This window comes from Pipistrellus kuhlii, unplaced genomic scaffold (genome assembly GCF_014108245.1).
Source record: "Pipistrellus kuhlii isolate mPipKuh1 unplaced genomic scaffold, mPipKuh1.p scaffold_m20_p_2, whole genome shotgun sequence".
In the NCBI taxonomy this organism is placed as follows: domain Eukaryota; kingdom Metazoa; phylum Chordata; class Mammalia; order Chiroptera; family Vespertilionidae; genus Pipistrellus; species Pipistrellus kuhlii.
Window position 1 is genome coordinate 150,149,887 of NW_023425515.1, and position 25,219 is coordinate 150,175,105.

Here is a 25,219-nt window from a genome sequence, read left to right on the forward strand (position 1 = left end):
TTGTTCTATTAGTCATCCCAGGGAGAGAATGAATGCTTGCTTGGCTTTTGTGTGGCCCATGAGCTAAGAATGAGTTTTGCATTTTTTGTGTTTGAAAGAAAAATCAATGAAAGACTATTTCATGATACATAAAAATTATAGGAAATTCAAATTTTAGTGTTCAAAAATAAAATTTTACTGGAACAGAACAATGTCCACTCACTTAGTGTCTGTTTTCATGCAGCCCATACAAAGTTCAGTAGTTGAAACAGAGACCTTATGGTCTGCAAAGCCTAAATTGCTTACTGTTCGGACCTTGACTAAAAAAGTTTAGTCAATACCTTGGTCTTGTGTAATTAGAGAAGTGAGTCATCATTAATCCATTTACTCCAACTTATTGGGAAGATTTCCTTAGATTACTATTATTGCCGATAGACACTATTAAAGGCAAATAATAATAGTTCATGTTTCATAGTATTATCTATGTGAACTAGACATTAGAAGAATCAATGTAAATACTTGTCTTCCAGACGACTCACAATTACAGGATGGGGAAATATACTTGTAAACAGTTAGGTGTATTCAACATGGCAAAGAGTACACAGCATTGTGCAAAGATTCTTGCTGGGGACTGAGCTCAAATTTTGACAGTTTGAGATGCCAGGAAGACAGTCCATGAAGATAACCAAGAAGGTAAATATTCTCCTACTAAAGCCCCAGTGCATGAAATTCATGCACAGGGGAGTGGGGGTTGGGGGATGAAAGTCCCCTCAGCCCAGCCTGCACACTCTTCAATCTGGGACCCCTCAAGGGATATCCGACTGCCCATTTAGGCCCTATCCCACTGGCCTAAACAGACAGCCTCTCTCCTGCCTGCCTGCCTAATTGCCCTTTACTGCTTCTGCCTGCCAGCCTAATCACCCCTAACCACTTTCCTGCCAGCCTGATCAATGCCTAAATGCTCCCCTGCTGGCCTGGTCACCCCTAACTCCCCCCCCCCCCCATGCTGGCCTGATCACCACTAACTTACCTCCCCTGCAACCAATGTACATGCCTTGACCGGAATTGAACCTGGGACCTCTCAGTCCGCAGGCCGACGCTCTATCCACTGAGCCAAACCGGTTTCGGCTCCTCTTGAATTTTTTGGATAGGTTTTCATTCTTCCTTGAATGTTTGGTAAAACTCCCCTATGAAGCCATCTGGCCCTGGGCTTTTATTTGCTGGGAGCTTTTTGATGACTGCTTCAATTTCTTCCATAGTTATTGACCTATTGACATGTTTAGATTCTTCCTGATTGAGTTTTGGAAGGTTGTATTTTTCTAGGAATATGTCCATTTCCTCCAGGTTGTCCAGTTGGTTGGAATAGAGTTGTTCATAGTATTTTTAAACAATTTTCTTCTTATGTTCTGGTAAATACAGTGGGTGGGCTAATACTTCCCAGGCAAGATGTTTTTAACATGTTTTTAATTGGTTTTGAAGTGTGTGGCCGTGCGTTATCATGAAGCAAAACTACTTTGCTGTGTCTTCTGGCACATTCTGGTCATTTCATGATCAAATGTGGTTCAAGTTGATTATTTGTTTTTGGTAGCAATCAGTATTAATGGTTTCACCTGGTTTTAGAAGCTCATAATACACCACATCTTCCTGATCCCACCAAATGCAGAGCATTGTCTTCTTTCCGAAGCAATCTGGCCTTGCAGTCGATGTTTCTGGTTGACCTGCACCAACCCATAATTTTGTGCATTTGGGATTGTCAGAATAAATCCACTTTTCATTGCCAGTCACAATTTGATGCAAAAAAGACTTTCTTTTGTGCCATTGAAGCAACATTTTATTGATGACTTTTTGGCTTTTCATTTCATTCAGTTGATGTGGCACCCATTTTCCTTCCTTTAAAATCTTTCCCATTGCTTGTAAATCGGAAATTGCTGAGTCCTCTTTCATTTCTGATTTTGTTTATTTAGGGTTTCTCTCTTTGCTTCTTGGTGAGCCTGGCTAGAGGTTCATCAATCTTATTTGTCCTTTCAAAGGACCAACTCTTGGTTTCATTGATCTTTAGTATTGTTTATTTGGTCTCTATGTCATTTATTTCTACTCTGATCTTTATTATCTCCTTCCTTTATTAGATTACACTGATATGCAAGTCTGTGCTTTTCTTATTGCTTTCTTTCTAATTCTTTAAGTTGTAGAGTTAGATGATTTATTACCATTTTTTTCTTGTTTTTTTAAAGTAGTCCTGTACAGCTATAAACTTCCCTCTCAGGACTGCTTTCACTGTGTCCCATAGATTTTGTATTGTTGTCTTTTCATTGAAAGAGAAGGTTTTGAAAAGTTAACTCAAATTTATGGTTACCAAATCTCACAATGGCATATATAGCTCCACCAGGGGGAGCAGAGAATAAGAATTTCAACCAGAAAACAGCTGATTTCTGAAAACTTATTCAGAAATTCAGATAACATAATTCCTTTGTATTTTCTAAACATTCTTACAACCTATTAATTTCTTCTACTTCTGCCAAATAAAGGAGTTTCCTATTCTCAGTATCATCCTATGACTGTCACACTACACAGGGCCCAGGTATTCTATTTGAGCAAAACCCTATGAATTCAAAATATAAGACTCAAGAATTTCATTTAGGTTGTTCTCAAATTTACCTAAGTTCAGCCTCGGCAAAAGAGTGGCTGTGGATTTTTGTTTAGTGTTTATCTCATCTGTCCCAGACATTAAGTGTGGGCCTGCTGTGCACCCAGATGCATAATTATTCAGGCATGGAGTCCAGCAGCATGGCCACTTGGTTACTGCCCAAACAATGCAGCACATGGACTCGCATATCAGTGTAATCTGAACAACTGTGAAGTTCACATTTCTGATTTAAATGAACAAGGTAAATAAACTACTGACAACAGGGATTTGTTTGAAAGAGCAATCTTTAGATGATGTCATGAAGTCAATATAGTTTTACCCTCATCTTTATACTCTTTAGCTCTTTCCTTTTCCTTTTCTTTCCTTTTCCTTTCCTTTCCTTTTCTTTCCTCTTTTCTTTCCTTTTCTTTCCTTTTCTTTCCTTTCCTTTCCTTTCCTTTCCTTTCCTTTCCTTTCCTTTCCTTTCCTTTCTTTTCTTTTCTTTTCTTTCCTTTTCTTTTCTTTTCTTTTCTTTTCTTTTCTTTCTTTTCTTTTCTTTTCTTTTCTTTCTTTAATTTTTCCTTCCACCTTCCTCCCCTTTGGCAAACATTAGCTTGTTCTCTTTAACAATATGTCTATTTTTGTTATTTATTTTGTTGTTTTTTAGATTCTACATATAAGTGAAATCATATGATATTTGTTTTTCTCTGTCTGTCTTATTTCACTTAGCATAATGCTTTCTAGGTCCACCCATGTAGTCACAAATGGCAAGATCACATTTTTTCTTAATTGCTGAGTAATATTCCATTGTGTGTGTGTATACTAGATATATCTCAAATCTTCTTTATCCATGTATCCATCATATATGATAAATAACTCTCAAGCAAAACCAGGCAACTCCATTTATTATTTTTACTAAATGGCAATTAATTGTAATCACACAAAAATAAAGTTGCATCTCTTTTCAAATCGGAACCTTTTTCTCAGACTAGTGTTATCCTATAGTTCAAATTAGTGAGTTTTTATTAATGTTCACAGGTGCTGTCATGTGATGTGATTTTATTAATGAACCTTGTAGCTATGCCTCTCCTAAGACACTTGATAACTTGCCATTGGTATTTGAGGATAATTAGTTTGTCTACCAGTAGACATTCACTTTGTAACCTTATACTCATCTAAGACTGAAGCCTAAGAACTAAGTAGATGGACATCTCTCAGCTGAACATTCAACTGTTTAACACTTTACAAAAGGCACATCTATGAAATATCAGAAAACATCTCCCTGTGTAGAAGCATAGTTTAATCATTATTAAAACCAGAGTGATATAAATATCACACAAAGAATCAGATAGAAACATGTCAAATAGATCACTGTAAGTCCCTGTGGTCCCTGACTGTTGGTTGGTGCTTTTTTTTCATTCACTTACATACTAAAGAATAGTGAACGTTAGCTTACATTCCAAGTTCGGTTTGTTGTAGCCTTGTGTCTCATTTCACAGGAAACCTTTTCAATTGTTGTTTGACTATTCCAATGAATTATGGTCTTGGGGACTGTAGTATTTCTGTCCTCAGCCCTGGAAATGATGGCTTCTGAAGGTATCACTAAAAAAAATAAAAACAAAAACCTAGTAATTTAAAACTTGCCTAGAGAGAAATGTGTATCTTTTCATCAATTTACAGACATGTTACAACTCAGTACTGCCCTGGCCACACACATAGTTCACTTAGTGAGAGCATCGTCCCAATATGCCAAGGTTTTAGGTTTGATCCCCGGTCAGTGACACATACTAGAATCAACCAATGAATGCATATAGAAGTGGAACTACAAATCAATATTCTCTCTCTCTCTCTCTCTCTCTCTCTCTCTCTCTCTCTCTCTCTCTCTCTCTTTCTCTCTCATCAAGAAATAAATCTAAAAAATTATAAAAAATAAACTCTTAAGTACTAAAAATAATTCCATGATCTAATTAACAATGAATGATTTTTCCCTTGTTTTCTATTCTGTTATATAGGAAACAATTGTTGTTGCTAAATAAAATTCTATTCAACCCATACTTCAGTTCTTTTAAAAGGAACTCCAATAGTCTTGCCTTTTCTCCTCCCTCACACCCCCCCTCCCCAACACACACACACCCTTATAATTCTAACTAATGAAATTCCAGAGCCTGGTCTTATTAAAAAAATAATTTAAAAAAATAAAGGAGATAGCTCTTATTCTCTGCATCTGTTTAGGAGAGATGTTTTGCATCTTAAATTTACTTAAAATAATTTGATTTAATAACTTGTTAAATTTAAACCTTTCACAGTAATATTATTTTTATTCTTTGATGTTAGATGAAAATTTGTGTGAATGTTTATATTTACTGCTAACTTGTTTTATTCTTCATTAAAACAAATCTGTATTTGAAAGTATGATTTGAATAAAGCAAATCTCACAAGACTCTAAGATTTAACCAATTACCACTATGTTCTATGAAAATAACTTTCAAAAGGAAATTGAAATTCTGATGGATTCTCTCACTAGTTTTTTTGTTGTTGTTGTTGTACTATGTAATGGTGTAAATGAAATCTCTATATTTCTAAACTATATAAATATTTAAAAGTTTTTTTCTGTCCAAATGAATGGAATTATTGGTACTTTCCATTTCTCCTAAATGCACGCTTAGAACAAACAACAAAACAAAACAAAAAACCTATGACTTTTCTAAATGTATTATTATTGATATTATTGCATTCTTTTATTTTTAAATCCTTACTTAAGGATATGTTTATTGATTTTTTAGAGAGAGAGGATATTTGTCTCCCATTTGCATGCCAACTGGGGAATGAATCTACAACATAGGTATGTTACCTGACTGGGAATCAAACCCACAACGTTTTTGGTGTACAGGATGATGCTCCAATGAACTGAGCCACCTGGCGGGGACTTCTACTTGTATTATTTAATAAAAAGCTCAAGACTGTATGTGTGTTTTTAGGGACCATTGTTAAAGTTTAATATCCTTTATGAATTCATCTTCTTTTCATTTATTCTAAATGTTGAAAGTATTCTTTGGGGAAATTGCTTTTTAATTATTAATAACTATTATCTAAAATTATGTGCACAGGTATGTGATTTATAAAGAAGTATAAAAAATTAAAAATTTGCTCTCTAGTAGTTCAGTCTTAGAATAAAATCCTTGGGCTAAACCTAGAGCAGGACAGTGCCAGAAACTGATCATTGTCTCACTAATAGAAAGATGTAATAGGCTGGTCAACCTTGAAGCTCTGAAAGATCAGAGCCAACCACTCCCTATCTAATTGAGACAATGGTAACTGAGGCAACTTCCCCATCAAATAATCATGTAAATCCTTACTGACATGATAATCCACTTATTACCTGCCTAAGAGATATGGGTGTATCCTAAGGTGACCAGATCTCTCTGCTTTTGGTGGGACAGTCCTGATTTTTAACAATTTTTCCCACGTCCCTCGGTGTTTTAAAAAAGTCCCGAATTTTGGAAAGGTTGGAAATATTGGAAAGATTGGAAAGATTCTGTATCCCAAAACCTACTTAAGGGTAATGCGTGTATCCCATAGACTCAATAAAAGGGACAGCAAGGCAGGACTCTAGGGCAGTCCTGCCACTAGAGTTGGGCCCCCCATATTGCCAAATTAAATTTCTTCTAGTCTCTTTCTTTTGTGTGAGGCCCTTCTCCAGAACCAGAACCCTGAACCAGAACCCTGAACCATGTGGGATGTGAAAGAGGTTCCCACAGGACAGAATAGTAGTAGAATTAGTCTAATTAAAGACCTTACTGTATCAAACTTTTATCATCTGAATCCCATTGTTGATTTCTTATAGCTAGTATACACTTCTTATATGAAGGGAAGTGGACCTTCTGAGACCACATAAGCACCCTTAGTGCTGTGTTATTTTCCAGCTCCTGTCTCCCACTTCTGAGTTTGGCCTGCCACTGCTAGAGCAGCACAAGCATTCATTTAGAGAAATAAATTTCTGGGAGGAACCAAAATCTGTTTATTCCTATGAGAAATGCAAATCACAGTAAGTCAGGTTTAAGATAGAGTCTCAACACAGTAGAAATCTAAGCCTTTAGATTTGAATGAGCTTATGTATTTTAAAAAATAAATATGTTATATAACATGTACTTGAATAAATTGTTTGTTACACAAGATTCAAATGTTAAATTTTTGCTGTCATTGCTTAGGTTCAAACCTTCCCATAAGATTTTACATTTTTATTTTGGTTTTGTTTTTCTATATTTTATATTTATTAAAGATCTATCAAATCTAGACCCAACTGTAAAAGAGAACTTAGGATATGATAAAATATATGATAAAACTATAAAAGAAATATCTATAATAATAAGTAAAATGACAAATATTATGTTGTAATAACTGAGCATCCATTTGGAAAACAACCCAAATTAGATTCTATGGAAGATATTGATTGGCCAAACAATCAATCCCAAACCTCTTTTCCCTTATAGAAGAGGTAGCTTCGATCCTTAGTTTATTGGTAATAATTCCATTGCTTTTTTCCTACCTCACATGTATTTCTCTATACACAATGTATTATTCAGTTTTGCCTGCCATGAAATATTTATACATTGAAAAAGCAATCTAAAATTCCCCCAAAACTGTCATGTCATCATATATACCATATTTGAAGATTCCATGTGTCTTATCTAATAAAAGAGTAATATGCAAATTGACCATCACTCCAACACACAAGATGACCACCCCCATGTAGTCAAAGATGGCTGCCCCCATATGGACACAAGATAGCCACCACAAGATGGCCGGATGGGGAGGACAGTTTGGAGGGACCCAGGCCTGCAGGGGAGGGCAGTTGGGGGGACCAGACCTTTAGGGAAGGGCAGTTGGGAGGTCCAAGCCAACAGGGGAGGACAGTTAGGGGCAAATGGGCCAGCAGGGGAGTTAGGCATTGGCCAGGCTGGCAGGGGAGTGGTTAGGGGCAAGCAGGCAGGCAGGCAGGTGAGCAGTTGGGAGCCAGCAGTCCTGGATTGTGAGAGAGATGTCCAACTCTCCGTTTAGGCCCAATCCCTCGAGGGGTCCCAGATTGGAGAGGGTACAGGCTGGACTGCAGGACACATACCTCCATGCACAAATTTCATGCACCGGACCTCCTGTATTGAAATAAATAGCATGTACTTACCCATAATTATTCATTGGGGGACAGTAATGTTCAAAATGGCCAGAAAGCACTGCACTTTCTGTATTCTAATTTATTTCTCTACAAGAGAAGTTAAGCATTCCTCTCACATGTCATTTTGGCACAGTGTTACTACACTATTAACTCAGCCTTGCCTTTCAGCACAGCCTAATTTAATTAAAGCCCAATCCCATAGCTATTATGTGGAAATTGCTCCCAGGAGATTCCACTTTCCGCAGTTTTATAGAACAATTCATTTATCTAACTTGCAATGTCTCATTCTTAAAGTGTCACAAAGGAAAATAGCTCATCTGTTAATATTCTGGTGGATTTGTTGTATGAAGTCCTCTATCTGTATATATTATATATTAATAGATAATGAGGTGGAGGAGAAAAAAAGGATGAGGAGGAGGAGGAGGAACAATTCCAAACAAGAAGCTTCCTTATTCACGGTGTGAGAAGTCAGATTTGCTGATGGTGGCGACCAAATAAGATTTTTGCTTTATGAGAGGTGGAGTGATAATTAACTATGACAAGTTAACAAGTTTGGGATGAAATCTAGCTGTCCCACTAGTTATGCAACCTTGAGAAAATTATCTTATCTCTTCCTTCATCTGTAAAATGTGCACAGTACCATTTGTGATTGTCCCAGAATTTAATGTGATATGCTTGTTGTCTAGAACACAATTCAATAATATTATGATCATAATAAGGTCACAATGATAATAACAGTAACAGTGCTACTACTAATTTATATACTAAATTTATATACTAAATCATATTGCCCAAATGATAGTGGATATGATAGCCTTTAATTATCATTAATCTGTCAAGGTAAATTTGTTGTAAGAAAAGAGCATGTTACCCCAGCCTACTTCAAAATATAAATTTACAAAAATGTATAGGTCATGGTCAAGAGAACTGTAACTCCAAGAATATACAATACAATGGAATTATTTTTCATCACCATAGTCAGCATTGTTTATTTCAAATCCAAAATTTAGAGCATAATGACAGATTTTTAGACTAATACTGTTAGTTGAGATAGTTGACATAAGTCAAGACAGAAGTAGAGAAATTAAAATATTAGCTCCAAGAGAAGATCTTTGTGATCCCCAAAGATACCCATGTTGTACCCCATAAGAAGGCATCACATCTCTTAAGTTATTAGTCAACAGGAAAATTGTTAGACACCTTGTACTATGCGTTTAAATAAAAACTGAGGATAGTATCAATAGTTGAGGATGTTGGAATTAGAAGCTCCCTAACTCTGCAATCTCAAATTTCTTAATGTAACTTAGCCTCAGTTTTCTCATGTATACATTATAACACCTTCTGCAAAATAGAGCTGTTGTGAGGGTTAAATAAGATGATGTATGTAATAGCAGTTAGCCTGAAGAAAGTGCTGCATAAATGTTAGCCTGCTGAAATCATCCTTCATGTCTTCCTTATCCGTGGCTGACAGGTCCAAGACTCTCAGTAGATGCCTAAAACCATGGATAGTACCAAACCCTAGGAATACTATGTTTTCTCCTGTACATATATACCTATGATATTAAGATATGTACACATATAATACCTTAATAAAAAAAGAAAATATATATACATCATGATGTGCACTGACCACCAGGGGGCAGACACTCAATGCAGGAGCTGTCCCCTGGTGGTCAGTGCACTCCCACAGGGGGGGTGCCACTCAGCTGACTGAGAGGAGCAGCTCTCCCACAGTAGGTGATCCCCACAGGCCACGCCCCCCCCCCCCACCAGTGCACCCATCCAGTACATGGGGCCTCTGGTACTGTAATAAAAGTTATGTGAATGTGCACTCTCTTTCATAATATAATTTGTACTACTCATACCTTTTTACTTAAAGGAGGCACTTTACACTTCTCTCTGGAATATTTGAATTGTCAGCATCACTACTCTTGCATTCTGTGGCATTATTAAATAAAATAAGGGTTACTTGAACACAAACAATGTGACAGTAAATCTGATAACCAAGAGAGCTACTAAATGATTACTAAATAGGAAGCGTATATTCTAGTATAGCAGGTGGATATACTGAGTAAAAGGATGATTCACAACCTGGGCAGAATTTAACAGAATGGCTCGAGACTTAATCACTCTACTCAAAATGGTAAACTATTTAAAACTTGTGAATTGTTTATTTCTGAAATTTTTCATTTAATATTTTGACCACACATAACTGAAATCACATAAAGCAAATCCACAAATAAGGGTTAGCTACTATGATAAAAACAGGAATAGCTGGGACAAGGATCTCCAAAGAAGATGATTCACATTTGGTGTTCATTGGCTGAACTCTGGCTTTAAGGCTGGGATGTAGTTATAAAATGCTCAAGTTGTAAAAGGCGAAGTTACTTTTTGGAATTTACCTTCAGAAGAAAACCAACTATAAGCAAAAATTTAGCCAAAAGGTTGTTCATGGCAATCCTATCTAATAAAGAGGGGATATGCTAATTGACCATCATGCCTTCACAAAGATGGCAGCGCCCACAGCCAATAAGGAGGGAATATGCTAATTGACTTCCACACCCTCAAAGATGGTGGCACTCACAGCCACAAGATGGCAGCGCCCAGTTCCCTCAGCCCTGCTGGGGCAGCAGGTGTGCTCTGCGTGCCTGCCTCAGAGTCCCCTAGTCCCCTCAGCCCCCCAGCCGCCCAGGGCTGGCCTGAGGCACAGGCAAGCCTCAGATGGCAGCTGCCCAACCATCCAGGGTCAGCCTGAGGGATGACCAAACGACTAAATAGCAGGCTGCATGGGGCAACCAGGATGGCGGGGGGCAGTTGGGGGTGACCAGATCAGCAGGTGGGGCTGTTAGAGGTGACCAGGCTGGCAGGGGGGGCATTTGGGGGTAACCAGGCCAGCAGGAGGGCAGTTGGGGGTGTCCAGGCCAGCAGGGGTGAGGAGTTAGGGGTGATCAGGCCAGCACACAGAGACAGTGAGGGCAATCAGGCTGGTGTGTTTGGAGCAATTAGGGGTGACCAAGCAGGCAGGCAGGTGAGAAATTAGGAGCCAGCAGTATAGGATTATGAGAGGGGTCCTGGACTGGAGAGGGTGCAAGCTGGGCTGATAAGACCCCTCCACACCCCCAACCCCCTGCCCAGTGCATGAATTTCGTGCACCCGACCTCTAGTAATTTATAATGGTGAAAATTTGAAAACAGTCTAAATCTTCAACAATAGTAACTAGTTAATGATGACATTTATTAAAATACTATTGTAGATTAAACTAATAGAAATATTTATTCTATATTATAAGTCAAAAAAGGCAAGTTCTAAAAATATTTGAAGCAAAGAATATTAACATTTATAAAATTTGGCTGATAAAGATATCTATAAAATTCTCCAAATTTTTTTTTATGCATTTTGTAAAACTTTTCAAAATAAAAACAAAAATATAACTTTCACAATAGTGCATACAGAAGAAATTCTTTATTATGCTGCACTTCTCAGAACATAAGACTCAAAATACTTTATCTACCTTAATTCTTATTTCCTTCCATCTTCCCTGGTAGACTTTAAGATATTTAGGGCAGCAGGTACCTTGTCTATTTTATTCCCCGTAACCCTTAGCACAATCCTTGAACATAAAAAGTTATCAGTATAAAAAAAAAAAAAAAAGATATACTTATGTAGAAATTATGGGTAATTCTTGTTTTCTTTATCATGATTTACAAGAACTTTTGGGGAACTCCTTTTAGATCTAGACTTCATTTAACTAGGTCAGCACAAATTAGTTGTTTATTGTAAATACAGTATCAAATTTCTTATTCTTTACCTATATCATCCAGGTGAACTTGCAGTTGTTTTGACTTCTCCATACCTAGTACATTTGCAGCTTGGACCCAGACCAAATACTTCTTGCCTCCTTGTAATGAATCAGTGGAGATGTTTATAGAATTTGAGGAGAGATATTGTTGTTCTTCTTCTGTCTCTAAACTTTAAAAAAAGATCATAATTACCAGTTATCGTTTGGCTTGCATTAATTATTTCTGAATTTTTTGATGCTGCTTTTTTAGCCTACTTTCAGAAATCAACATTAATTGAAGAAAAAAAATAGATCAAACTTGATTTTATCTTGAGAATTAAAAAAAGAAATTGAAGATTATCTATGACTACAATGTGACTTTCACGGGCCCTAAACAATTTTGCTTTCATGGACTCCTTCTATAAAGAAAAAAAAATATGTATGTGTGTAGGTCTGTTTATATTTATATATACATGGTACCTATGTTTTTATAATATTTACAACTATTGCTATAAAAGCAAATATATTAATATCACATATTAAAACATTTTCTCTGACTTAACAGTTAATTTTTTCCTTCTGATTTTAAATGAAATTAATCATTTTCATGGACTCCTGGAAACAGGCACTATGCCTACTGTGCCTATTGGGTAAGTTAGCTCTCGATGTAGCTTGAAATACATGAGCACCCTCTGGGAAAGGGCATTGCATAGCGGCTCAGTGCAAGGGCTCAGGTGTAGGATAACCTTAAGAATGAGATGAGGGGTAATGAGGGGTGGGAGATTTGGATGAGATAGAGGAATACTAACCTTCCAGATAGGAACACACCCCCCCCACACACACACACACAGCATGTTCCGAAACAAACAAATGAAATGACACGCCAGTTTTGAGAAAGTTCAAGTTCAATACTCTTGGGCATGCAAGTATAAGAAATAACTTGAAGTAAAGCAGACGAGGTCAAAAAGACCTTCTACGTATTTTGAGGTTAGAAATGACTGGCTCTGGTGGTTGATTGGATGAGGGGATGGACAAGATCGAGGAGAGAGACCCATTCTGGAATGAGAGAAATTGAGAGCTATTAAATTATCACTTCCAATTATATTTATCTAAGTTTCTGTAATTGAATATTGAGGATCTCTAACCCACCAATTAAAATTTCCAGTTATTTGTTAACACTAATGCTTAACATTTGATTAACTGACATTACCTTTGAACAAAAAGTTTGAGCCTCTCTTTGAAGTCTTTGAAAAAATTTACTCTGTGATATTTTAAGGGGGTGGGAGATTGGGAGTAGTGGAGAGGAGAGTACTGGGGAATGTCTCTTCCCTCATTTTTCTGGTTCTGTAAGAAGAAATTGTCTTTAAACGTCCCCGCCTCTTGTCCTGCCCCTCGCTCTCTCTTCCCTCTTGAAAATGGGCTTGATTCTACTCAAGAATAACTGGGTCTGGGCCCAGTCCCTTCCTATTTCCTTTTCCCTCAGGAGTCAGAAGACCAGGGAGATGTCTTTTTCTAGGCTGCTCCTCCAAAATGTTGTAAGATTTAAAAAATACATATATATCTTCATTGGTTTCAGAGAGATGCAAAAGGGAAAGAGAGATAGAAATATCAATGATGAGATCGTCTGCCTCCTGCACACCCAACACTGGGGATCAAGCGCGAAACCCAGGCATCGAACCATGACCTCCTGGTTCATGAGTCAGTGCTCAACCACTGAGCCACACCGGCCAGGCAAAATCAGCATTTCTTATCAGTTACTCCATTATTGTCAGTAGCATGCTGCCTTTCTCATATCTTCAGTTTGCCTTTGTTTGTGTGCCATTTAAAAAAATTCATTGATGAGAAAGAGAGAGAGAAAGAGAGAGAGAGTTAAGGAAGGAAAGAGGGAGAGAGAGAAACAGAGAGAAAGAGACATTGATCTGTTATTCCACTTATTTATGTATTAATTGGTTGTTTCTCAGATGTGCCCTGACTGAAGATTACACCTGCAATCTTGGCGAATCCAGACAATTCTCTAACCAACAGCGCTACCCAGCCAGAGCGCTCAGTTTTCCATTTCTAATAATTTTCTCTCTATCACACTTAAGAGACAACCAAAGAAGTGGAGCATTTAAATATATATATATATATATATATATATATATATATATATATATATATATATATATAATTTTCTTACATTCTCCCTGTTTGGGAGCTGTGACCATGGTCTAGGTTCTATCTCTGTACTAATTGCCTGTAGTGGATTACTTGTAGATTCCTAAGTTAGTTGTACTACATTGTGAAACCTAACTTGATATAGAAATCTAATTTAGAAGGGAAATAACCTTAGAATTTGAATGACGGTGAAAAGACAAGTACCATACATTCTTATAGTTAACGGAGAGAACCCTTCACAAATGGTATGTCATTTTCATTCAGGGTCTTCTCCACTCCTGCGCTGTTCCAGTCATAGTATTGGTGCTGCAGAGGCCAGCACCCACCTGACTCTTTATCTAATACCATTAACTGCTCTCTGTCCTGAGGGACTAACTTGATAGGCTTTGTGGGGAAGAAACGGTTTAAAAATCACTGGCATTTCACCCCTGGGGCTCCACTTCAGGCCCTGTTCCTATTATGTGTCTATACTGCAACTCCCGAATTTCTCCAGCCCCACAGAAACCCAGCCAGGATTACAACATGCCAGCCACTTAGACTTGTTGGAATCCAGAGTAATGTGCTTGCTAAGACACAAAACTCCAGGGAGAAAAAGAGGAACCAGCCTGTACTACCATGAAATAAATGCATTTATAAATCAAAATACTATATAAATTATATTTCTATTTTTTAAGCTTATTGCCACTATCAGAGCAGGATAACCTCAGAAGGCAATAAAAAAAAAAAATTCTCTAAGGCTGACAGAGGCTGGAGGGAGGGGGATCCACAGCATGCAGATGGCAGCAGCTACTCTACCTTGTTCAGCTCAGGTTTCTAACTCTTAGTATAAATGTATTTTCCAGCGCTGCCTCTTTCCTCTCACCAGCAGGGAGATCACTATGAGTACCATGAGAGGACAAGATTGTATCATGGTGATGAAAAGCCCAGCGCTCAGGTTTTGGAGACAGACTTAGGTTCAAATTTCAAGCTCTGCCCCTCGATAAATTGTGAGAGTTGAAGCCCCTTACTTAATCTATATGCACTTCAGTTTACAAATCTGTAAGGCAGACATAATAACATCCTGGTATCATGAGTAAATGAGTAAATTAAATGAGAAAGCACTGAGCATGGCTTCACATATTAGAAAAGAGTTACTGCCCTAGCCGATGTGGTTCAGTGGATAGAGCATTGGCCTATGAATCAAAGGGTCCCAGTCAAGGGCATGTGCCTCGGCTGCAGGCTGCTCCCTGGCCTGTACCTGTTCGGGATTTGTGCAGGAGGCAACCAATTGATGAGACCAATTGTTTCTCTCACATTGACGTTTCTCTCTATATATCCCTCTTTCTTCTACTCTTCCTAAAAATCAATGGAAAAATAGCCTAGGGTGAGGATTAACAAAAACAAACAACAAAAAGTTATTATTATGACTTGTTACTTTTATGCATTTAAAAGAATAAAAATGAAAGTTTTAAAATTGCTTTATATCAACAAGTGAAATTTTATATTGTTTGTATCTGAGGTCAAATCATGCCATTAAATCCAAATGTTTACATAGTTGACTTATACTCTTTTTGAAGTAAGGTGGCACATAAATAAATTAGAGGGTAATTTGTTATAGGGCACACTAACCTCATTCTAGAAGGGAATTAAAATGTGAAAATTAGAAAATGGCAACTATGTCTAAGTACTAAGTAGGGCATCTATGAATATTTTCCAGCTAGAGAAAACCACATGCATATTCTTAATTGATTTGTGGCTAATTCTTTTACCGCATATATTAAGACCACAAGTCAAAATGAAAATGTATTCTCAAACCGACATTAACCATATACTGGATAATTTAATTCTGCTCTTAAAGCTTCTTCTCATATTGGTATCTGGACCACCAAGAACTATTTTAGATGAAGATTTCAATAATAATGACTGACTGTACTTTGGGACTACTTTTATATAAAACTGTATATTACAAAGCTTTTTAGTTTCTTATTTCTATTTTTTATCTCATGTACTAATTAATACATGACAGATTATTTGTTAAAGTGGGTCAGCATGAATTATATTTTCAGAAGTGTCCTGTGCATCTAACTCTAGTTGTAGTTAACAGATTTTCAATAAACACTGTCAATTTATGGTGATAATGGTATCTTTCATTTATATAATCACTCATTGAACAATATGTATTTAATACCCACTATGTTCTAAGCACTACTTTAGACAAAACTCCAGGGAAGTAAAGAGGAACCAGCCTTATGTTACCAAATAATAAATAGATTTATATATAAAAACACTACATAAATAAACAACAATGAACAAAACAGATAAAGATCCAAATTTTGTGGAACATACATCCTGGTAGAAACAAATAAATATTTAGTATGTCCTTTAATGTTTAGAATAAAAAATAAGGCAAAAGGGGGGTTAGAAAGTGCTAGCAGTAAGGGGTGAGGGAATTATTTTGTTCCAGGGAGATGAGGAAGGTGAATCTGAGAAGGTAACATTAGAGCAGGAAACAATCAAGTCTTGTGGGTCTCTGGAGGAGAACCTCTAGGCAACCTGCAAAGGCCCTGAGTCAGGACCTTGCCTATCCCATCCAAAGAACTGTGAACAGTAAGGAGGTCAGGGTGGCTTGGTAGGGTGAGGGAGATGGGAAGAGGCTAGAGAAGCCATTGGAGGTAGATTTAGAAGGCATTGTAAGGTCACATAGGTCCTCCAGGGACCCTGGTTTAGATTTGAGTGAAATGAGAGATTTTGAGAAGAGTGGCATGATCTAATGTGCATGTAAAAAGGATGATGGTGGCTACTTGTGAATAACTAATGAACTGTAGGAGGGCAAAGGTTGAAGCTAGGGCATCCCTTAGGACGTTCTTGTACTAACTCAGTTGAGAGATGATGTGGCTTACATCAGGATTGCTATGTCCATAGTGAAAAGAGGTTAACGTTTAAAGATAGAGCCAATACATTTTGCTGATCATTGGTACAGAAGGATCCAGGAAGATGGTTTTTCACCTGAGTAATATGAAGAATGGAGTTGCCATTTACTGAAAAGGAGAATGGAAGTCTGGGGAGAGGAAACTGGGTGTTTGATTTTAAAAATGGTAGCTTTCAGTTACCTTTTGGATTTCTAAGAGGAAATGTTGAGAAGATGTTAGATATATGTTAGCTGCAGTTCAGAAGAGAAGTCTGGATTGGAGATAGATAAATAGTCTTATACCATATATTTAAATGAGGTCTTTTAGATAAGGAGTTTTAGATAGAGATAATAAGAGATCCTAGGACACTGCTGTGAGGGCCTATTCATTTACTGGAAATGAAAAGGAATCAACCCAAGAGACTGAGAAAAACCATCCAGGAAGTAGGAAAACCAAAAAGTGTGTGTGTTTTTTTTTTTTGGGGGGGGGGAGGATGTCCATCCTGGCAGCCAGATAAGGAAGTGAAAAGATAAATTAGGTGCTCCTGCTACTGATTTTGATAAGGAAAATGAGAACTGAGAATAAACCATTGGATTTGGCATTAGGGAAATCATTAGTGGCACTGTTTTAATAGAGGACAAAAACTTGACTAAAGTTAATTTAAAATAAAGATAAGACCCTGGCTGGGGTGGCTCAGTGTTTGAGTGTCAACCAATGATTCAGGAGGTCATGGTTTGATTCCTGATCAAGGCACATGCCTGGGTTGCAGGCTGGATCCCCAGTATGGGTATGCACAATCAGTGATTCTCTCTCATGATTGGTGTTTCTAGCCCTCTCTCCCTCTTCCTTCCTCTCTGAAATCAATAAACTATATAATAAATTAAAAAGAAGATGAGAAGAGAGGAAGCAGAGACAAAATACAGACAACTTGTTTGAGGAGTTTTGTCATATAGAGGAGCAGAGAAAGAGGGTAGTGGAAGAGAGGGACTCAGAGAGGGTTGTATTTTTCAAGAGGGAAGATGCTATAGCATGTCTTAAATCTGAAGGGAATAATCCAGTAAAGAGAGAAGAGGTGATAATGCAGAAGAAAAAGAGGAACATTGTTGGAGCAGTGACCTCCGGTGGGCAGGAGGGGTAAGATCTGGTACACAAATGGAGACTTGGCCTCAGGGTAAAGGTAGGTCATCCAAGTAGTGGAAGAGAAGACCAAGTATGTGTGTGCAGATGTCAATGCATCAGTAGATGGAGGAGGTTGTGGTATTTCTCATTGCTCCTATTTTCTTAAAGAAATAGGAAGCAGGTCATCAGTAGAGAATGAAAAGTGTTGGAGATAAGAGATGAAAAAAAAAAAAAAAAAACACATAAGAAATAATTATTATGTGGAGACGTGACTTGGCCATTGAAATGTAATGGGATTACTGGGCGGCTCTCTGGGACCAGTTGAGATTAGTGGTCGCGAATAGAAAGTAATATCAGTAAGTTTGTGTTTGTCTTCAATTACAGTTAGTTTTCTGAGTATAGGTATAGAATTGGTGAGGAAAGGGATTTTAAAATGTGAGATGCTCATCAGTCCTAAAAGAATTACTGAAACATAACATCAGAGCCATATTTAGAATCATATCTAAGTATTCTTTCTGGTTGTTGTGAATATGAGAAAGGTGTGGCAAAAACAAGCATATCTTATGAATTGGCAGAATAAACAATTGATTTTAAGAGGGTCTGAAATTATGTATCATCTAGAAATAATTGCCCTATTGGTCTTTCATGGCACCTGAAAATTCCACCATTGGCATTGTTCTTAAAAAATGTATGAATTTTTCATGCAGAGACAGTGTCTATACTTTTTAATTTCTAGAATTCAACATGATGCCAAAAAACACACAAATGCGAAATAAATATTTACTGTTATTTTGAATGGAATGGAATGAAGGGCCAGCATCATTCATTAATTTTCATTCAACAAGTCTTTATTGAGTAGAAGGCACTGTGCCAGATATTATGAAAATTTCCAAGATAAAGGACATATTTACACGAACCTGTTGACAGTATTGGGACATCTGTAGATAGGCACTTATTAGCAGAGGTTTTTTTTGTTTGTTTGTTTGGTTGGTTTTTCTTTTTTATCACTACCCATTGATACATAGCAAAATATAGAAGTGTACAGGAGGATATGTGAATGGCCATGCATATCTGCTGATGGGGTCACTACAAAGGCCCTGAACCAAGTTCTTGAAGTGATACAGACGCAATTCCTGTACTTTAGAACTTCACCCCAACACAGAAGGAAGCCCTAAGGTTCCATGGAGGAAATGCCGCCTTCCTGTCACTGGTAAAATGAGTGGGTGGGTGGAGGTAACATGCCTGTCAGTATCTGTGATTTTTACTGGCAATTAGAACCACATGTGTTGGAAGTGAAACCTTACAAATGCTGATTTCTAGCTATCTGCCAAACTGGAAAATACACAACCCTGGATCAAGAAGAGCCTTTTTAAATCCGATACTTACCACTTCAACCACAAAATTAATTCTTTTTCCCAGGAGGTGAGATTTTTTTGCTCGTTAGAAAAGTTGGTTTTCTCTTCTCTATTTTTTTCCCCTCTCAGCTCAGGGGTGTGTTTCTAGTTACAAGGTGAACAGATATTTATATGTGCTTACAGAAGCTCATCTTTGAATTTGCTAGAGGAGAATATTCATGGTTATGCTAATCTTTTATGTCCTTTTTAAAATATGATCAAATCCCATTAATCTGAACTCCATTAATTCAGAATTTTTGTTAGGTTTATCTGATTTTGGCTATAATTTATAATATACTAGAGGCCCAGTACATGAAATTTGTGCATGGGGGTGTCCCCTCAGCCCAGCCTGCATCCTCTTCAATCTGGGACCCCTCAGACATCCTTCTCACAATCCTGGATCACTGGCTCCTAATTGCTTACCTGCCTGAATGCCTGGTCATCCCTAACTGCCCCTTGCCTGTTGGCCTGGTGGCCCCAACTGCATCCCCTCTACCAGTCTTGTCGCCCTTAACTGTCCCCTTTGCCAGCCTGGTCACCTCTTACTGCCCTCCCTGCCAGCCTGTTCACCTCCAACTACCCCCCTGCTGGCCTGGTCACCCCATGCAGCCTGCTGTTCAGTCGTTTGGTCGTCCCTCACTAATCCCCCTGCCAGCCTGGTCATAGGCAGCCATCTTGTTAGGGCATGATGACCAATTTGCATATTACCTCTTTATTATATAGGATGACTTTTTATTATTATTCTCTAAGTAGACTGTGAGGGGGAAATGTCCTTACTATGTATCAAGCATTCTAGGCTCAAGCAATACAGCAGTGAACAAAACAAATAAAAATTATTGTCCAGATTGAACATTCTGGTTTGAATGAATGAGTAAATTTACTCTTGACATATGTACAACAGCTAGAAAATGAGTCTCAGCATATTTAACATCTCTTTCTAGTAATCGATCCAAAATTGCTGTTATTTGAAAACAATGTAAATAAAATAATTAATCATTTATAATATCCTGTAAACGATCATTTTTTAATGGCTTTACATTAAATTTTTCTCCCAAATCACTCAGGCTTTGATGTAAGAATGAATTAAATAAGTCTAGGGAGTCAACCTTGAGTGTCACCATAATATTCTTACATTGCCTTTTTGTTATTAATGTCTTAAGCATTTCCTAATTTGATTATAAGTTTTATAATTTGCTTTCTTATAATCCAGTATGGTATTACTTATCCTCATTTCACAAGAGGCTAAGGTTCACGAAAACTAAATAATTTTTCCAAGATCGCCCACCTAATAACTATGGCAGATAAGGTTGATGATAGTACTAAGCTCCATATTCTGGGCACTTATATGAGAAGACTGGAAGTACAGCATCTGAGGATTAAGACCAATGCACAAGATTACAGAGGAGAAAGGCAGAAAGAGCCTAGATCCTTGGGGTGTCATTGAATTATCAAGCCAGCTCTGTGCTAACTACACCTATGGCCTGATATAAATGAAGCCCCAACTGTTCAAGTCACAGTGCTTGGTTTTTTTTTTTTTTTTTAATATTTGCATCATAAAAGACATCTGACTGATAAGTCTGAGAACTAGAAATCAAATGTAAAACTCTGAAGCCCTTGTTCTTTCCAATGGAACAATCTCAGTACTCATAACTCACTCCAGGTATTCTTCACTTTATAAAGAGAATGTGTCCCTCAAAAGCCACATGCAAATAATTTAAACATATTCAATTAAAATGCATTAACTAATTTTAAAAGAAATCTATAATAAATGACCTTATGAACTATTTGGAGAATATTTTTATGACATTAAATAGGAAATTAAGTGGTGGTTGGCAAGTTTTTGCTAACAGGTGTATTTTTTCAAATTGTGCTATGTGTGTTCCAAATTTACAATGCAATTTTACTGTCAAGAATCTGAGAAGGCAGGTTAGTAGGACCTAAAAGGATTAACCTACACTCACTAAGATGGCAGTAACCAACAAGATACTAACAAGTGTTGGCAAGGATGTGCAGAAATTAGAACCCTCACCTCATATACTTCTGCTGGGAATGTGAAATGTTACAGCTGCTTTAGAAAACTCTGTGGCAGTTCCTCTAAAGGTTAGACAGAGTTACCATATGACACAGCAGTTCTATTTGGAGTTGTATTTCTAAGTATCTGCCCAAGAGAAATGAAAACATATTGTACACAAATGTTAATAGAAGCATAATAGCCAAAAAGTGAAAACAACCCAAATTCCACCAACTAATGAGTGGGATATGTCCACACAATGGAACATTATTCAGCCAGAACAGGCATCCATAGAGAACGCTGGAAACGTTGAAGAGAAGCAGTGAGTGACTACTAACAGATGCAGGGTTTCTCTGTGGCGTGATGAAAATGTCCTAAAATGGACTGTGGTAATAGTTGCGCAACTCTGTGAATATACTAGAACTCTGTGAATAGTACACTTTATATGAGGTGAATTGTATCAGATATTGAACCAATAAAGCTGCTACATTTTTAAAAAATTAACTAACCAACTATGATCAGGAGATAGTAAAAGGGTCCAGGAATAACAGAAATCCTGAAGGCTCAGTGTCAGTCTGGTTTTTCTGTGAGCTTGGACTGTGGGGTTTGCTCCCACAGTGCCCTCATTTCACCATTCTGATGTGGACTTAGCAATGAGACTTTAGTTTTCTTGTCCTCTTGGCCTTTTTTTTTTTTTCATCTCCTGGAGACTATCTTACCCCCAAGGCAAGGGGTGAGATTAATGAATGCTCAGACCCTTGTTAGAATCCTGGTGCCCTGTGTCTTAGCCAAGTGTCTTTGGAGAGACGAGAGACGAGAGGAGCTCTCCAAGCCCTCCGAAAACAGGAAGAATAATAGTTACCTCACAAGGCTGAGTTGAGCATTGAAGCCGTAAGCACATGAAGTACACACGGAGCACGTTGCTTAGCACATTGTGTGCTGTTCATCAGTGCAACCCTTTTCCGATCTGTTCCATCATCCCTTGAATTCCCGCCCACGCCACTGTTTAACCCCATCTCAGAATGAAAGGTGCGAGCTTCTTGCCCTGGGCTGGAAGGCACAAGGCTAGTAGCTCTGGGCTTTGCCATGTACTCAGAAAGATGTCTGCTTTCTACCCAGAGTTTCTTGAATGAAAAGGTGTTAGTTTCTATGATTTATTTCATCACAATTATTCTGAGTACCTAGCAAGTGGGGAAGAAGAGCAAGTTTGGAAGGTTATTCTCTTCTATATTGATGAGACCTAGACAGCATCTATTAAACATGTCCCCTGACTTGGTTCTTTACATGATTTCAGCAGAAAAGGAAGGAAATTAGAAGTAAGGCAGTCAGGCCAACCCGCCTCTCCCTCTCTGTAGCAGTGTGGCCCCGGGCACATTGCCTAACCCTGGTAAGCCTCAGTAGCCTTGCTTATGAAAATTGGGGAGTTGGGGGATCTTATGTACATCACAGGGTTGTATGGGGGATTAAATGAGGCAGCACATGTAAAGCTTTTAGCTCAGTGCTTCCCAAACAGTAAGGCTCAATAAGTAGCTTGTGAAATTTTTGAGAGAAAAATATTAATAGTGTGCTTCAAATATACTACTGAAGGCATTCTTTATTTTTTAATCCTCACCTGACAATATGTTTATGTTTATGTTTATTATTATTATTATTATTATTATTATTATTATGTTACTGATTTCAGAGACAGAAGAAGGAGAGAGAGAGAGAGAAAGAGAGAGAGAGAGAGAGGTGAAAGAAAAAAATCAATCGCTGCCTCCTGTATGAGCTGACTGGGGATCGAACCTGAAATCTTTTGGTGCACAGGATGACACGCCAACCAACTAAGCCACCTGGCTAGGACTGAAGGCATTCTTTAAAATAAATAAATAAATAAATAAATAAATAAATAAATAAATAAAGATTTAATTTAAACAATTAGAACAAACCTGTGCAATCGGTTCTATTTTAGGCCATTTTAAAGATAAGGAGAAGTCAATTTGGAGAAATTGGGTAAATTGCCTAAACCTTAGAAGGAGGATAGCTCTGGGATTTTTAAGCAAAGTCCTTCTAAAATTGTCCTGCTGTATAACCATAGGATCCTGCCCCTGTTCCCTATCAATGAATTAAAAGGTTAGAAAGATTATAGAACACACCCCCCTCCCCCGCACACCCCAAGTGAAAGTATTAAGGGCGTGAAAGGGTTGTGGTAGCTTCACTTATGGTTAGGGAGCTGGGAGTAATCAGGGTGCCTGTTTCATGCTTGGGGCTTTCCTGGGTCCCTGTGGGAGGTGAAGGACTCGATGAACTGCCCTGGAATTGCTTATTGGAAGTGTTGAGGAAGGAACCTACCTCTTCAAGTGCACCAGATACTTTGTGTCTAGGTAGGTGGGCTTCCCGGTGTTCCAGGTACAAGTCATGTTGCCTGAATATTCGTGAATTACACAGGTTACCTCCTCAGGGACATCAGGTGGATCTGCAACAAAATGTATCACTTAGGAACCCCCATAGAAACATCAAGTTCTTTATAAAGTAGTTGATAAACTTTCCATTTCATCTGGGAAAACAGGTCAATCCCTCTCAGAATTTCTCTCATTCATTCCCTACCACCTCACCTTGCAACCCACTCTGCCATCAAACACTGCTCCTTTCCTTTACAGATTTCTCTATATACTCTACTTCTTTGGGGATACTAATTGTGATCAAGTTCCTCCCATAAAAAAAAAAAATTTTTTTTTTCACCCTTCTAAACTCTCTTCTTAGCTACCACTGTATCTTCTTTTCTTAATAGCTTTTTTTTTTTTTTTTTTTTTTTTTTAAGAAGTCACTGTACTGGTCTTTTTCTTCATCTCCTATTTACTTCTAAATCCCAACAATCAAGATTCAGCCCACAGTTCCACCAAAACCCCAGTTGGTAAGGTCCTTAATGATTTCCTAATCAATAAATTCCACGATCTCTTTGCAGTCATATACCTTGACCTCTGCAGCATTTAATATCTGGGCCACACCCTTCTTGAAACCTTCTGTGCCTTTTGGCTCCTGGGAAAGAGTTCTCCAAAGGGTTTTTTCTACTTCTCCTCTGGCATCTATTCCATCTATACCTTCTATTGAGTATTACTCAGCCTTAAAAGGAAAAGGAATTCTGACATGCTACAATGCAGATGAACCTTGGAGACATTATACTAAGTAAAATAAGTCAGACACGAAGGAGAAATATTGTATGATTTTACTTATAGGAGGTATCTAGAAGAGTCAAAGTTTTAGAGATAGAAAGTAGAATAGTATCATGGTGGTTGTCAGTGGTTGAGGGTAGGGAGGAATGGGAAGTTGATGGTTAATGGATACAGAGTTTCAGTTTTGCAAGATGAAAAGCATTCTAGAGATGAATGGTGGTGATGGTTGCACAACAATGAACTCAATGCCACAGAACTGTACACTTAGGAATTGTTAAAATGGTATGTTTTATGTTGTGTCTATATTACCGCAGTATAAAAACAAGATTTTTTAAAATGTTGGTAACCACAGAATTCTATTTCAAGGTTCTTTCTCCCTTCCTCAACCCCTCCTCTGTGTTTTCTCTGAGTGGCCATATTATAGAGAACATTATTAGATTTTGTCTGCTAGCATTTTTCCTTTTTCAACACTGACATCTCCCACTCCCTACTTCATCCCCTCACTATCCCAATGGCTGTCAATCACTATGAGACCACATGACTCAAGATGAACCAATGAGAATTCTCCCAGGGACTTTTTCAGGAGCCATTGTAAAAGAGGCACCCTCTTTCCCCCTGAAATTACTCTCTGAGTAATAGGGAGCTGTGAGTTGCTGGTGGCCATCTCCCTGTCATAGAGAAACTGCCTACTTAAGAATGAAGTCAACGCAGGGGAAGACAAAACCCAAGAGATGGGAAAAGATCAGAGAGTTCTGATGACAGTGTTTGAGCCCTTGGAGCTGATGAAACCCCAACAAGTATGGAACAGCACCTGGAATTTTCAGTTGCACCATCCAGGAATAAATTACCAAGAAAAAGATAACAAAAGAAGTATGGAAATATTGAGTGCTGATTATATACTCACTTTTTCATGTGCTGCTCTCTCAGTTTGTGCCTACATGTGCAATC

The 25,219-nt window shown here is 37.9% G+C and overlaps 1 protein-coding gene across 1 annotated transcript in view; it reads right to left on the reverse strand.

Moving 5' to 3' along the window:
• Positions 1-25,219, reverse strand: part of IL23R (interleukin 23 receptor) — a 64,414-nt gene that overhangs the window by 29,369 nt on the left and 9,826 nt on the right. Inside the window, 3 exon segments of the mRNA XM_036445758.2 lie at positions 4,059-4,204; positions 11,581-11,741; positions 23,451-23,574. Of these exon segments, the coding sequence (XP_036301651.1) occupies positions 4,059-4,204; positions 11,581-11,741; positions 23,451-23,574 (431 nt within the window).